The 15200-nt window shown below is 41.7% G+C and overlaps 1 protein-coding gene across 3 annotated transcripts in view; it reads left to right on the top strand.

Moving 5' to 3' along the window:
• LOC126473607 (collagen alpha-1(XV) chain-like) overlaps positions 1 to 15200 on the top strand; it is a 960439-nt gene that overhangs the window by 813357 nt on the left and 131882 nt on the right. For all 3 annotated transcript variants that reach the window (XM_050100770.1, XM_050100771.1, XM_050100769.1), the window contains one exon: positions 12327 to 12590. In XM_050100770.1, the coding sequence (XP_049956727.1) occupies positions 12327 to 12590 (264 nt within the window). The remainder of the gene's footprint in view (positions 1 to 12326; positions 12591 to 15200) is intronic.

Raw genomic sequence — 15200 nt, 5'->3', positions numbered from 1 at the left:
AGCGAAAGCTGGGTGGATTCAGGTTACCTTATCAACAAGGTTGAGGTTACGGATATGAAAGTAGTTAAGATGATTGCAGGTACTAGTAGATGGGAACAATGGCAGGAGGGTGTGCACTATGAGGAAATCAAAGAAAAACTGAGAATGAACTCTATAGATGTAGCAGTCAGGGCGAACAGGCTTAGATGGTGGGGTCATGTTACACGCATGGGAGAAGCAAGGTTACCCAAGAGACTCATGGGTTCAGCAGTAGAGGGTAGGAGGAGTCGGGGCAGACCAAGGGGAAGGTACCTGGATTCGGTTAAGAATGATTTTGAAGTAATAGGTTTAACATCAGAAGAGGCACCAATGTTAGCACTGAATAGGGGATCATGGAGGAACTGTATAAGGGGGGCTATGCTCCAGACTGAACGCTGAAAGGCATAATCAGTCTTAAATGATGATGATGATGATGATGATGATGATGATGATGATGACTTTGCAGATAATAATTGACTTATCTCCTACAAAAAAAATCTATCCCAAAAGACTTTGGGTTAATCATAAGATGCTTTCACAATAAAGTTTCCTATTGCTCACAATATCCAACTACAGCAAACAGTAGAACTATCATGTTTATACCCAAAAATGAGAAATGGAGATACCAACACTGTGTGCTCTGGTGTTATTATAAATGAGAGCGTTCACACTATAATCTTACAGGTGCCCAAATTAATTAAATGTCCAGTTGCATCAAGAATCATAGTACGACTTTCCTTAACTGCACACAACTAGTATTATCCATAAAACTGCTTACCATTATGATAAAGCGATCTTAGCTATCTGTTTTAACTGTGTGTTGTCTGTCATTGGAATCATGGGCACTAATGATGAATCCTTGATTCAGTGTATGCTGGTGTTAAAATCGAACAATGGAGACTGAAGGTTGGAATATCAATAGTGCAAGAAAAAGATAGATTGCTACTTACTGTAAAGATGACATGTTAAGTTGCAGACAGGCATTAGCTGTTCATTAGCTTTCGACCAGAGCTTTTGTCAGAAATGGAAACACACACACACACACATTCATTCACACAAGCAACCACACCTAACGCACATATGACCATCATCTCTGGCAGCACTCGTGTATGTGAGGTTTGCCTGCCTGCACGAATGAATGTGTGTGCATTTTCCATTCATTTACGCAGGTGGGCACACCTGGTCAAAATCTAATGTACTAGTGTGTCTGTCTGCAACTTACCATGTCATCTTTTTGTGACTAGGTTGGTTGTATACCCATGTTATGTTTTCAATTTCATCATTAGTCAAAACATCACTCTTCCAGTGATGGTAATTGACTATTTTAACATGGCTTCAGTATCGAATATCACAGCACCATAAACATCGAGCAGTATTAGCTCCATGTGTGAGAAGAGGCACCTCACATACTGTGGCAATGAAACTCATTTTATGCCAAGATGCTGTATTCAAAAAGGAATATAACTATTTTCTTGCAAAATTTCTACTATTGATGCACAGCAGAAGATCGGTGCTCCTCAATCAATATCAAATATTTGACTTTCCATAGTCTATCTCAAATACATCTGATTATAGGCAGGTCAGAACTTGATCAACTTTGATTCTACCTCAAGGAGACAGTTTTGCTATGACCTGACTCTGCTCATTGTTGCAAACAAATTCATATATACTTAGGTTGGTACTTAAATAGTGGCAACACTGCTGTGGAGACACTATGCAATGGAATCTGTTATCGTGGCTGATAGTACACGTTGTTGACATACCTACCTTACCTCTGGGCAAATGGACTCACCCATCCCATGTCACCGGTGTGCACAAAATTGAGGAAAACACAGACATTTGTGAGCAAGCAGTCTAATGTAATGGTGTCACTATGTTTTCAAAACAGGAACAATGGAGTTGGATCGAGATTGAATGTGCCAGAGGTCGTACAGCACAACGGTGTCATCACCTGTGACCAGCCTTATGAAAGAAGCAGCGACACTTTCTCTGCAAGCCACCCATCATTTTGCACAACAATGCAGAGGCGCATACAGTGCAAGCTGTGGCTGCTTCGTTTGGTCGATGGGACTGGGAAGTACTGTACCATCCACCATACTCCCTTGACTTAAGTCCTTATGACTTTGATTTGATTCTGAAGATGAAGGAACCACTTCCTGGCATTCGCTTCAGAACTGTTCCAGAGATTCGACAGGCAGTAGACCACTCCGTTCGCACCATCAACAGAACAGGCTCTGCTAATGGTATACTATGCCTTCCACTTCGCTGTCAGTGGGTTCTACACAGTGCTGGTGACTACTTTGAAGGACAGTAACAGGTGCAAACATTTAGCTCTTATGTATCGGTTGTGAATAAATAGTTGCCACTATTTAAGTTCCAACTCTCATACTTCTCATTAAAAGATCAAAGTGTGTCTTTTTGTATCATTTATCAGTACACAATCCAAAATGAAACTCGTCTCATGAACTGTTTTGAATTAATTAAATATTAGCTGTGACTTTTGTTGAGTAACGCTCTTCACATGCTGACACTTTGCCAGCGTTTGTAGCAATATGAATCGTGGACAAGTTCTTGGGATTGGTGGATGTGTACCTCATGATGCAGAATTAGTCCAGAAAATTTTATCTGCAACATGGGTGGTAAAAGGAAAACATCATCAAGAATGAGTTTTGTGCCTGTTACGATTTTTTTACTTGCACTGCCAGTGTCAGTGTTGCTGTAGATTGGTGTTATTGTCATTTCATTCTTCATGTCTAGCACTGAGAGCAGTCCATGTAATGGTGGCACTTTTACAGCACTTTATGGTATAATTTTTTGTTCTTTTTTTATTTTTCTCTGTTTTTATGAATCTGTTTTGAGAAAACATTTTAATGCTAGATTGTTTTAGGTAGGCGAATGTGAGAAAATCTTTTTTTTTTTTTTATTATGTGCTTGCTTTTAACTGTGAAATTGTAGGCCAGGCAATATGCTTGCTTTGTAACTATGTGTAATATAGTAATGTAACAATCCATAAAAGTTTACCTTCATTGAAAATGGCACCAAAAGTCTTCAGGCTTAACATGTATGTAACAGGATTCTCTATTTTGGAAAGTTCTGACCATTATTAGTTCACATACATTTGTCTCTGAACTCGGTTGTTCTAATCTCTAAAACATCCATGTTATCAGATTTTTCCCTCACCGTGCTTACTTTATCATGTACATGTAGTTGCTTTGCACAGCATGTGGTTTTTGCTAGTTGTGGGATGAGTGTTTACAGACTCATCTCATACTTCAGATCTGTTGACCAAATTTGGTGGCACACTGGTCTTGCATCCAGGAGGATGAGGGTTCAAATTCATGTCTGGCTATCCTGATTTATGTTTTACGTGATTTCCCTATATCACTTAAGGCAAATGCAGAGATGATACCTTTGAAAGGGCACAACCACTTTCCTTCTCCATCCTTTCCTAATCTGAGCTTGTGCACCATCTCTAATGACCTCGTTCTCAATGGGACATTAAACACTAGTCTTTTCATCCTCCTCCTCCTCCTCCTCCTCCTCCTCCTCCTCCGATCTGTTGACTTACTTTTGTAAATGATGATTTGATGGGACTACTATATAGAATAGCACATCCATTGCCAGTGTTCTAGATGTAAGTCGTGTTATTGCTAGTGTGGGGCAGATTTAGTATCACGTTTCATTAAGTTTTTTGAAGAAAACATATGCTACATAGCTTATAGCAAATAAAGTAGAAGTTTGTTGATGACAATCTGTGCTATTCACATAAAACCATGTTTATATAATACAGGGAAACATTCCATGTGGGAAAAATATATTTAAAAACAATGATGATGTGACTTACCGAACGAAAGCACTGGCAGGTTGATAGACACACAAAGAAACACAAACATACACACAAAATTCAAGCTTTCGCAACCAACGGTTGCTTCATCAGGAAAGAGGGAAGGAGAGGGAAAGACAAAAGGATGTGGGTTTTAAGGGAGAGGGTAAGGAGTCATTCCAATCCCGGGAGCGGAATGACTTACCTTAGGGGGAGAAAAGGACAGGTATACATTCGCGCGCGCGCGCGCACACACACACACACACACACACACACACACACACACACACACACACACATCCATCTGCACGTACACAGACACAAGCAGACATTTGTAAAGGCAAAAAGTTTGGCCAGAGATGTCAGTCAAGGCGGAAGTACAGAGGCAAAGATGTTGTTGAAAGACAGGTGAGGTATGAGCGGCGGCAACTTGGAATTAGCAGAGGTTGAGGCCTGGCAGATAATGAGAAGAGAGGATATACTGAAGGGCAAGTTCCCATCTCCGGAGTTCTGACAGGTTGGTGTTAGTGGGAAGTATCCAGATAACCCGGACGGTGTAACACTGTGCCAAGACGTGCTGGCCGTGCACCAAGGCATGTTTAGCCACAGGGTGATCCTCATTACCAACAAACACTGTCTGCCTGTGTCCATTCATGCAAATGGACAGTTTGTTGCTGGTCATTCCCACATAGAATGCGTCAGTGTAGGCAGGTCAGTTGGTAAATCACGTGGGTGCTTTCACACGTGGCTCTACCTTTGATCGTGTACACCTTCCGGGTTACAGGACTGGAGTAGGTGGTGGTGGGAGGGTGCATGTGACAGGTTTTACACCGGGGGCAGTTACAAGGGTAGGAGCCAGAGGGTAGGGAAGCTGGTTTGGGGATTTCATAGGGATGAACTAAGAGGTTACAAAGGTTAGGTGGACGGCGGAAAGACACTCTTGGTGGAGTGGGGAGGATTTCATGAAGGATGGATCTCATTTCAGGGCAGGATTTGAGTAAGTCGTATCCCTGCTGGAGAGCCACATTCAGAGTCTGATCCAGTCCCGGAAAGTATCCTGTCACAAGTGGGGCACTTTTGGGGTTCTTCTGTGGGAGGTTCTGGGTTTGAGGGGATGAGGAAGTGGCTCTGGATATTTGCTTGTGTACCAGGTCGGGAGGGTAGTTGCGGGAAGCGAAAGCTGTTTTCAGGTTGTTGGTGTAATGGTTCAGGGATTCCGGACTGGAGCAGATTCGTTTGCCACGAAGACCTAGGCTGTAGGGAAGGGACCGTTTGATGTGGAATGGGTGGCAGCTGTCATAATGGAGGTACTGTTGGTTGTTGATGGGTTTGATGTGGACGGACATGTGAAGCTGGCCATTGGACAGATGGAGGTCAACGTCAAGGAAAGTGGCATGGGATTTTGAGTAGGACCAGGTGAATCTGATGGAACCAAAGGAGTTGAGGTTGGAGAGGAAATTCAGGAGTTCTTCTTCACTGTGAGTCCAGATCATAAAGATGTCATCAATAAATCTGAACCAAACTTTGGGTTGGCAGGCCTGGGTAACCATGAAGGCTTCCTCTAAGCGACCCATGAATAGGTTGGCGTACGAGGGGGCCATCCTGGTACCCATGGCTGTTCCCTTTAATTGTTGGTATGTCTGGCATTCGAAAGTGAAGAAGTTGTGGGTCAGGATGTTAACTACTGAATTAGGGTGTAGTGGAGCTAAGGTAATGAGGAAAGAGGTTTTAGGTAGGGTGGCAGGTGATCGGCGTGAGAGGAAGTGCTCCATCGCAGTGAGGCCCTGGACGTGCGGAATATTTGTGTATGAGGAAGTGGCATCAATGGTTACAAGGATGGTTTCTGGGGGTAACAGATTGGGTAAGGATTCCAGGCGTTCGAGAAAGTGGTTGGTGTCTTTGATGAAGGATGGGAGACTGTATGTAATGGGTTGAAGGTGTTGATCTACATAGGCAGAGATACGTTCTGTGGGGGCTTGGTAACCAGCTACAATGGGGCGGCCGGGATGATTGGGTTTGTGAATTTTAGGAAGAAGGTAGAAGGTAGGGGTGCGGTCTGTCGGTGGGGTCAGTAGGTTGATGGAGTCAGGTGAAAGGATTTGTAGGGGGCCTAAGGTTCTGAGGATTCCTTGAAGCTCTGCCTGGACATCAGGAATGGGATTACCTTGGCAAACTTTGTATGTAGTGTTGTCTGAAAGCTGACGCAGTCCCTCAGCCACATACTCCCGACGATCAAGTACCACTGTCGTGGAACCTTTGTCTGTCGGAAGAATGAGGATGGATTGGTCAGCCTTCAGATCACGGATAGCCTGGGCTTCAGCAGTGGTGATGTTGGGAGTAGGATTAAGGTTTTTTAAGAAGGATTGAGAGGCAAGGCTGGAAGTCAGAAATTCCTGGAAGGTTTGGAGAGGGTGATTTTGAGGAAGAGGAGGTGGGTCCCGCTGTGACGGAGGACGGAACTGTTCCAGGCAGGGTTCAATTTGGATAGTGTCTTGGGGAGTTGGATCATTAGGAGTAGGATTAGGATCATTTTTCTTCGTGGCAAAGTGATATTTCCAGCAGAGAGTACGTGTGTACGACAGTAAAACTTTGACGAGGGCTGTTTGGTTGAATCTGGGAGTGGGGCTGAAGGTGAGGCCTTTGGACAGGACAGAGGTTTCGGATTGAGAGAGAGGTTTGGAGGAAAGGTTAACTACTGAATTAGGGTGTAGTGGTTCCAGATTGTGTTGATTGGAATTTTGAGGTTTTGGGGGGAGTGGAGCTGGAAGTGGGAGATTGAGTAGATGGGAGAGACTGGGTCTGTGTGCAATGAGAGGAGGTTGAGGTTTGCTGGAAAGGTTGTGAAGGGTGAGTGAGTTGCCTTTCCGGAGGTGGGAGGTGGAGGGTGGCATGCTGTTTTAATTTGCGGTTGGCCTGTAGGAGGATGCTCTGAACAGCCAGTGTGGATGTGGGAGAGGAAAGATTGAGGACTTTTATTAAGGATAGGAGTTGACGGGGGTGTGTTCATTGGCTGAGTTGATGTGTAGGTGAAGGATTAGGTGGGTGAGGGCGATGGATTGTTCAGTTTGGAACTGGTATAGGGACTGATGGAAAGAAAGGTTACAGCCAGAGATGGGAACTTAAAGTGTGAGGCCTTTGGGGGTAATGCCAAATGTCAGACAAGCCTGAGAAAATAAAATATGGGAGCATAATCGGGCTAGGGCAAAGGCATGTTTGCTGAGGGGATGTAAATAAAACTTAATGGGGTCGTTGTGGGGGTGTTGTGAGGGTGACATGGTATTAGAAGTTGGGAAGTGTAACATGAGGCTGAAATGAAAGTGAAAATAAAAATATATGGGGAGAGATAAAGGTGAACTAGAAAGCAGCTGGAGATCTGGTGTGAAAAAAGGGGAAAAGTGTTGGTTAAAGCTGGGCTATGTTGATCCTGTGGTAAACTTGGGTTGGTAGACAACGATGTGCACAAAGGTTAGGTGGTTGTGTTGCCGCCAAAACACGTTAAAGGGTGGAGAAATTCGGGAAATTTTCGAAAAAACTGCGTGTAAATGTATTAAAAGGAGTGGTTTTGTGGTGGAAGATTATGAAAATGAGGCTAACAATTGTCTGACGAAGAAATAATGACGTTTAAACCTGTGGGAAGTGGCTAAAAATGATCAGTGATGTGGGAAAAACGGAAATGGAAATAAAGCGAAAGTTATTAGAACTAGCCGAAATGGTTGGTTAATAGGTGAAAGGAACTGTTTGTGAACTGGAAACAGTTTGGTACAGATTTATTGATGACATCTTCATGATCTGGACTCAAAGTGAAGAACTCCAGAATTTCCTCTCCAACCTCAACTCCTTTGGTTCCATCAGATTCACCTAGTCCTACCGTAATTACTCGAATCTAAGCCGCACTTTTTTTTCCGGTTTTTGTAATCCAAAAAACCGCCTGTGGCTTAGAATCGAGTGCAACGGAAGCGGAAGTTCTGAAAAATGTTGGTAGGTGCCGCCACAACTAACTACTGCCATCGAATATATGTAGCGCTACATAGGCATGCCTTGTAGGCACAAAGATAAATACTGGCGCCAAAACCTCTGCGTCAGTAAATAAATTTTTTAAAAAAGGTGGAAGACGAGCTTTTTTTCTCCGCCCCCGAGTTTCGACCACTGCATTTTCATACATTATCCAACGAAGCAAATACAAATTCCGTATTGTTCATCTTCGAATGTAGCAGAATTTCAATGTACTACGAAAATCCGACTGGCAAGACTGTTACGGATGTTTGTCAATATGGCCAACTCTACGTTCTGAATTTTTTCCTACCTGTGAGAAGAGATGGTTGCTAATAGGAACCTGATGAAATATGAGTCGCATGCAGCATTCTCTTCACCATAAGAATAATACGAATATAAACATTTTGCCATATATTCTTTCATGTTTGCTGGTATCTCATTTAAATCCTGTCTGCCTAATAAACTACGAAACTAGATTGAGGCAACAGCAAACGCGGAAGAATATACATCTCATGTCATGTTTATATTCGTATTATTCTTATGCCTAATAGTGATACAGTCAGAAATAAGCCACGGCAACTGACTAGATTTTGAAATCCACGATGACTCTAATTTCTGTGCAGAATTTGATGTACTAAAGAACCGGCCACAAAGATTTTCAAACGGAGAAAAATTTTCGCCTAACTCTCGTTCAGAACATGTTCTATCATACGCAGTCTATTATTTGGTTCTTGTTGATCATTATCAAAGAAAGCAGCAGTGTAAGTAACAACAGATAGCAGTCTCTTGCCATTGTTTCGCTAATGAGACGATTCCTGTCTTTTTTTTTTTTTTTTTTTTTTTTTTTTTAAAAAAAGCGGCGGTAGCGCGCGCAAAAGCAAGCCATGCCGCGAGCGGTGACAGGCCGTAAACACGCATTATCAGAATGCGTCAAACAATTCCTGACACAGTACAGTAATGCATTTTCAGCTTAGAGTGACGTAAACACCTATAACAAAGAAAACGGCACTTATCACATCAAAGCAAAATAAGCAATCGATTCAAACCAGACGAAGCACGTGAAAAAGGAAGCGTATCCCTATAAGTACGGACGGAGCGCCTGACGCATAGCAATGGCTACCTGGTAAAGCTTACCTGCAAAGCTTACAACTCGAACCAAACTACTGTAGCTGTATCGTCACTCATTCGACCTAAATTGTGTCTCATATTACAATGGACCAACTTTGTTTCGATTTGGAGGTGCGGCCTAAAACTTTTCTCTCCCCTTGAATTTCGAGTCTCAAGTTTCACGTGCGGCTTAGATTCGGGAAAATTTTTTTTTTTTATTTTTTATTTTTTTTTTTTTTTTTTTTTTTTTTTTTTTTTTTTTTTTTTTAAATCTCATTTCTCAGGTGCGGCTTAGATTCGAGTGCGGCTTAGATACGAGTAAATACGGTACTCCAAACACCATACCACTTTCCTTAACATATACCTCCATCTGTCCAATGGCCAGCTTCACACGTCCGTCCAAACCTCCCACAGAAGAACCCCAAAAGTGCCACACTTGTGACAGGATACTTTCTGGGACTGGATCAGACTCTGAATGTGGCTCTCCAGCAGGGATACGACTTCCTCAAATCCTGCCCTGAAATGAGATCCATCCTTCATGAAATCCTCCCCACTCCACCAAGAGTGTCTTTACGCCATCCACCTAACCTTCGTAACCTCTTAGTTCATCCCTATGAAATCCCCAAACCACCTTCCCTACCCTTTGGCTCCTACCCTTGTAACCGCCCCCGGTGTAAAACCTGTCCCATGCACCCTCCCACCACCACCTACTCCAGTCCTGTAACCCAGAAGGTGTACACGATCAAAGGCAGGGCCACGTGTGAAAGCACCCACGTGATTTACCAACTGACCTGCCTACACTGTGAAGCTTTCTATGTGGGAATGACCGGCAACAAACTGTCCATTCGCATGAATGGACACAGGCAGACAGTGTTTGTTGGTAATGAGGATCACCCTGTGGCTAAACATGCCTTGGTGCACGGCCAGCACATCTTGGCACAGTGTTACACCTTCCGGGTTATCTGGATACTTCCCACTAACACCAACCTCCGCTAATTTCAAGTTGCTGCCGCTCATACCTCACCTGTCTTTCATCAACATCTTTGCCTCTGTACTTCCGCCTCGACTGACATCTCTGCCCAAACTCTTTGCCTTTACAAATGTTTGCTTGTGTGTGTGTGTGTGTGTGTGTGTGTGTGTGTGTGTGTGTGTGCGTGCGCACGCGCGCGCGAGTGTATACCTGTCCTTTTTTCCCCTTAAGGTAAGTCTTTCCGCTCTCGGGATTGGAATGACTCCTTACCCTCTCCCTTAAAACCCACATCCTTTCGTCTTTCCCTCTCCTTCCCTCTTTCCTGATGAAGCAACCGTTGGTTGCGAAAGCTTGAATTTTGTGTGTATGTTTGTGTTTCTTTGTGTGTCTACCAACCTGCCAGCGCTGTCATTTGGTAAGTCACATCATCATTGTTTTTAGATATATAAAACCATATTTATATGTTCTGCATGTATACAGGATTATTATAAATGACAAAAGTGATTTGACAGATTTGCTGTAGCTATGTTATATGACATATTGTCACAGGGCACTGCACATACTTATAAAAACTCAAAAAGTTTTTTTCTTTTTTTTTTTCTTTCTTTTTATTTTTTTTCCCCCCATAAGGCAAGTGCTCCATATGTGCCCCGTCCTGATTCTGCAGATATCAAGTCGATAACCAAATTCTTACCACATTCAGTGCAGCAGGTCGCTATCAATCTGTTCAAAAGCACAAAATCTGTTCATTTGAGCTTGCAGTTGTGGTAGATTTGCTGGTGGAGGAGATGTAAACAAAAATTGCATGTTTAAGAATTTATGAACATCATGATGGAAGTGGGGTGGAGCACCATCCTACTGGTAGATGAAGTCCACATTGTCACTCTCAAGTTGTGGCATGTTATGGTAAATTGATGTGAATACATTTCAAGCACAAGTATGCTTTCTCGGTGCCTATCGTCATCTTGTCTGACTGCTCACTTCTGAGCCCTCGTGGCAGAAATCTGAAGTTCAGCTCCAACAATACAAAACATTTTGAGTTTTTCTACACGAGTGTCGAATTTTGTGACAATATGTCAGTTAATGTAGTTATAGTAAATTTATAAAACAACTTGAAACATTTATACTAACCTTGTGTTTTTGAGTATTTCTCTTCATTGCATTATGATGACACATCCTAAATCATTGTAAGATATTCCCTGGATGAATAAATAAATAAATAAATTATTGAGCCACACTCTGTAGTCTATATAGTGTACTTTCAGCCAGAAAGTAAAGGACATACCACATGAATACATTGATATAAAATATATGTATCTAGTGTACTATGCATGAGTTGGGAATGAAAACAATATTTACTTTGTGATTTAAGACTTATTTGAAATTGCAGTTGCAAGCTAATATCCCAAAGGTGTTCAGACTCACATGCGGTTTCTCTTCATTGAAATGTCTTGGCTCAAACTCATCTAGGGGTTGAACAGCATGTATCACATTACATGCCCTAAATGAGACACTTGTGACCCTTTGGTTAAATTGTCTGGCTGATGGCAAGTTTGTGAAATAGAAAGTTAACATAACATTTAAGAACAGTAATAATAATATCGGGAACTAAAACCCATAAATGATGTAGGCAACACAGTTGCGATTTACTTAGAATAATGTTAATTCAGAAAGCAAACCAATAGCGAAAGTGGTCGTATTTAGAGTTACGAATGTGTTTGCATATCACACTTTCTTTGTTGTCCTTTTATTTTTAGGCAAGAAATAACTTTTTGGAACACAGGGCTTGTAGTGTCAAATTACTGTTAGGTTCTACATACAGTTTTTATTATATGTTATTATCTCATATGTTTTGTCCTGGGATTGTACCTCATTGTCTGTGTACACAAGTGATATCTGGCTTTCGTCATTTGCAAGTGCATTTCACTTGAACACTTCACATTCACTGTCTGTGTTTTCATTTAAAACTTGAGTGAACAATGTGTGTTTGTAGTCTTACTTAGTTGTTTAGATTGACCACATCTGAAAGACGATGATAATAATAATAATAATAATAATAATAATAATAATAATAATAATAATAAAACAGACGTAACTAAGGAACGATGAAACATGTAAAATAGACAGAAATCTGTTTCACAAAAACAACTGTACTGTCTGGTTTAAACAGTTTCTGAATCAGTGTCTACACAAAGAGCAGAGTAAGAACAGTATTGAAACGATAGATTGCTACTCACCACATAGAGAGGCACTGAGTCTTGAAGAGGCACAATGAATAAGAATGCCAGAAATATCCAGTGTTCTGATTGCTTCCCTCATCAGAAGTAGAAAACACACAGTAATAATGTTACATTTGATCTGATTTTATGTAAAAATGGCCTGGACTGACACTGATTTCAAAATGTATTTGTGCAGGGCACAGCTGGAGAAAAAGGTGAACCTGGAGAGATGGGCCTGACAGGACCTGTCGGTCCCCCCGGCATGAAGGGAGGCAGGGGTGAGAGGGGGCCCCCTGGCCCCGCCACTGTGGCCGGTGTCGACGGGGACTTCATAACCATAAAGGGCGAGAAGGGTGACCACGGCAAGAGGGGCCGCCGGGGCAAGCCGGGACCTCCCGGGCCCGTGGGCCCCCCGGGAAAACCCGGCACCGTGGGCGAGATGGGACTGCCCGGATGGATGGTAACCTCACGTGCCGCTAGACGACCAGTTTGAATATTCTTGTGCACTGAGTTAAAATAAATTCGACCTGCTTATTATGAGATAATATTCAATTAATAATTAATGGTGTTCATCTAATAACTCCTTTCCTAACTGGTAGCTCAGAAATTCTGTTACATTGAATTTTATGTCACTAACATTTGCATTATGTTTTCTGTAACCTGTTACTAATTCTCTTATTCTTTCTTTTCATGCTTGCATCATTACAGAAGGTGAGCTTCTATCTTTCTTGTCTAACTTTTATTTGTAATAAGTACCTAACACTGATACTTTAGCCTTAGTGTTCCAAAAGATGTGGGCTTAAAACCTAAATTCATTTTTTGCTGCAAGTGAGAGACCTTGCAGATGTGACTTCTTCTTGTCATAGTAAGCCATATTGAGACTGCTTTGTTTGATGAATTAGCAATCAGAATTTGAGTTGGAATGTACTCAGCTGTTGACTTCTTGTCACCAGGTGTTGTCTTACTGCCTCCCATATTCAACAACCACATCTATCAAAAAAGAATTGTGCCAAGGAAACACTCCAGCTTGGCTGCATAACCAAGAAATGATCAGCCACTTAAAAATTGTGATCAGCTATAATTATATCCAGATCGTATTTTCATTCTGCAGCAGCATGTACATTGATTTGAATCTTTGAAAGATTAAACTCGTGTGCTGACCTGAGATTGGAGCCTAGGATTTTTGCTTTTTGTGGGCAAGTGCACTGCTGACAGGTATCTGAGCACGACATATGACTCTACCTCACAGCTTTGATTCTGCTGGTACCTCATCTCCTACATTCCAAACTGCACAGAAGTTGTCCTACACTCTGAGTGGGACACGCACTCCTGGAAAAAAAAGATATTGTGGAGACAGGACTTAGCCACAAGGTAAATATTCCAGGTTTGAGCCCCAATGTGGCACGCAATCTGAATCTGCCTGGAAGTTTCCAAAGCAATGGATGCTCCACTACAGAGTGAAAATTCATTCTGGAAAGAATTGCCCAGGCTGCGGCTATGCCATGTCCACGCAGGATCCTTTCTTCCTGGAGTGATGGTCCTGCAGGGTATCCAGGAGAACTTGTGAGAAGTTTGGAAGGTAGGAGATGAGGTAATGATGGAAGTAAAGTTATGAGTTTGGATAGCTCGGTCACTGGACAACTTGCACATAAAACGCAAAGGTCCCAGGTTTGAGTTTTGGCCTAACACACAGTTTTAATCTGCGAGAAAGTTTTAAGCTACAGTCACACTTTCTCACTGGCTATTCAAGTTTTTACTGAATGAAATATTAACTAATATTAATGTTTTTCATTGAGATACAATACAGATAATTCTGTTGTGTTGCTATGGGAGATGTAATCGTAAAACAGTTGAAGCATGTTTACTGCAAGAATCTATTTCATGTTATGGTTACATAACTAAAATTATTTCTTCACATAGTCACTTTGTTCAGATACAGATGAACTCATATAACAAGTTTTCACACCTCTCTTTTGTGTCTTTCTGCATCCACATATTTAATAAATGTAGCAACCACTCATTGCAGTGAGGTCACAGACAGATGGTTGAAGCTTTTCCACTATAGCTCTTGCAAAAGTTTTCATGACACATGGTGTGCCTTTCTCATGGTGATGCTAGAAGACAACAGAGCTTTCTCCTCAAAGTTCAGATGATTCAAAATGTTTTATTAGTGAGATATGAGGAAATTGTCACTATACTATAATACATGACATGAAAAAATTCCTTATGAATTTGTCATATATTAAATGCTGCTCCTCATTCATAATGATCAGTATTTTTTTATGGACATTCTTATGCAATGAAAATTTTAATGCAGTTTTCCAAAATGATGCTTCATTAATAACATTGTCTCCATACACCACTGTGATTGAATGGTGTGGTCTCATCTCTTGCATTTGGGAATAGAACCACAGATTTTTTAATATTTTAAACTATCAAGCATGTCATTGATACAAGTGAAATTGGCACAAGTGAAATATTGTTGGTTTGAACAGCACGATGCTATAAATACTTAGTCATACTGGAAACGAGGTATTCTCATCTTTCTCCAGCCTATGAATTGATTTACCAAGGTAGTTGTTTGGGGAACATATAATTTAATGTGGCCTGTGAACAATCTGTTGTTTGGGGAACATATAATTTAATGTGGCCTGTGAACAATCTACATCTACAAGATTACTCTGCTATTCACAATAAAGAGCCTGGCAGAGGGTTCAGTGAACCACCTTCAAGCTGTCTCTCTTCCGTTCCACTCTCGAACGGCACGCAGGAAAAACGAGCACTTAAATTTTTCTGTGCGAGCCCTGATTTCTCTTATTTTATCGTGATGATCATTTCTCCCTATGTAGGTAGGTGCCAACAGAATGTTTTTGCAATTGGAGGAGAAAACTGGTGATAGAAATTTCATGAGAAGATCCTGTTGCAACGAAAAAAACCTTTGTTTTAATGATAGCCACTCCCAATTCACATATCATGTCTCTGACACTATCTCCCCTATTTCATGATAATACAAAGCGAGCTGCCCTTCTTTGTACATTTTCGATATCATCTGTCAGTCGTACCTGATGGG

This window comes from Schistocerca serialis, chromosome 4 (genome assembly GCF_023864345.2).
Source record: "Schistocerca serialis cubense isolate TAMUIC-IGC-003099 chromosome 4, iqSchSeri2.2, whole genome shotgun sequence".
Classification (NCBI taxonomy): Eukaryota; Metazoa; Arthropoda; class Insecta; order Orthoptera; family Acrididae; genus Schistocerca; species Schistocerca serialis.
This window is presented reverse-complemented; position numbering and strand designations above follow the sequence as displayed.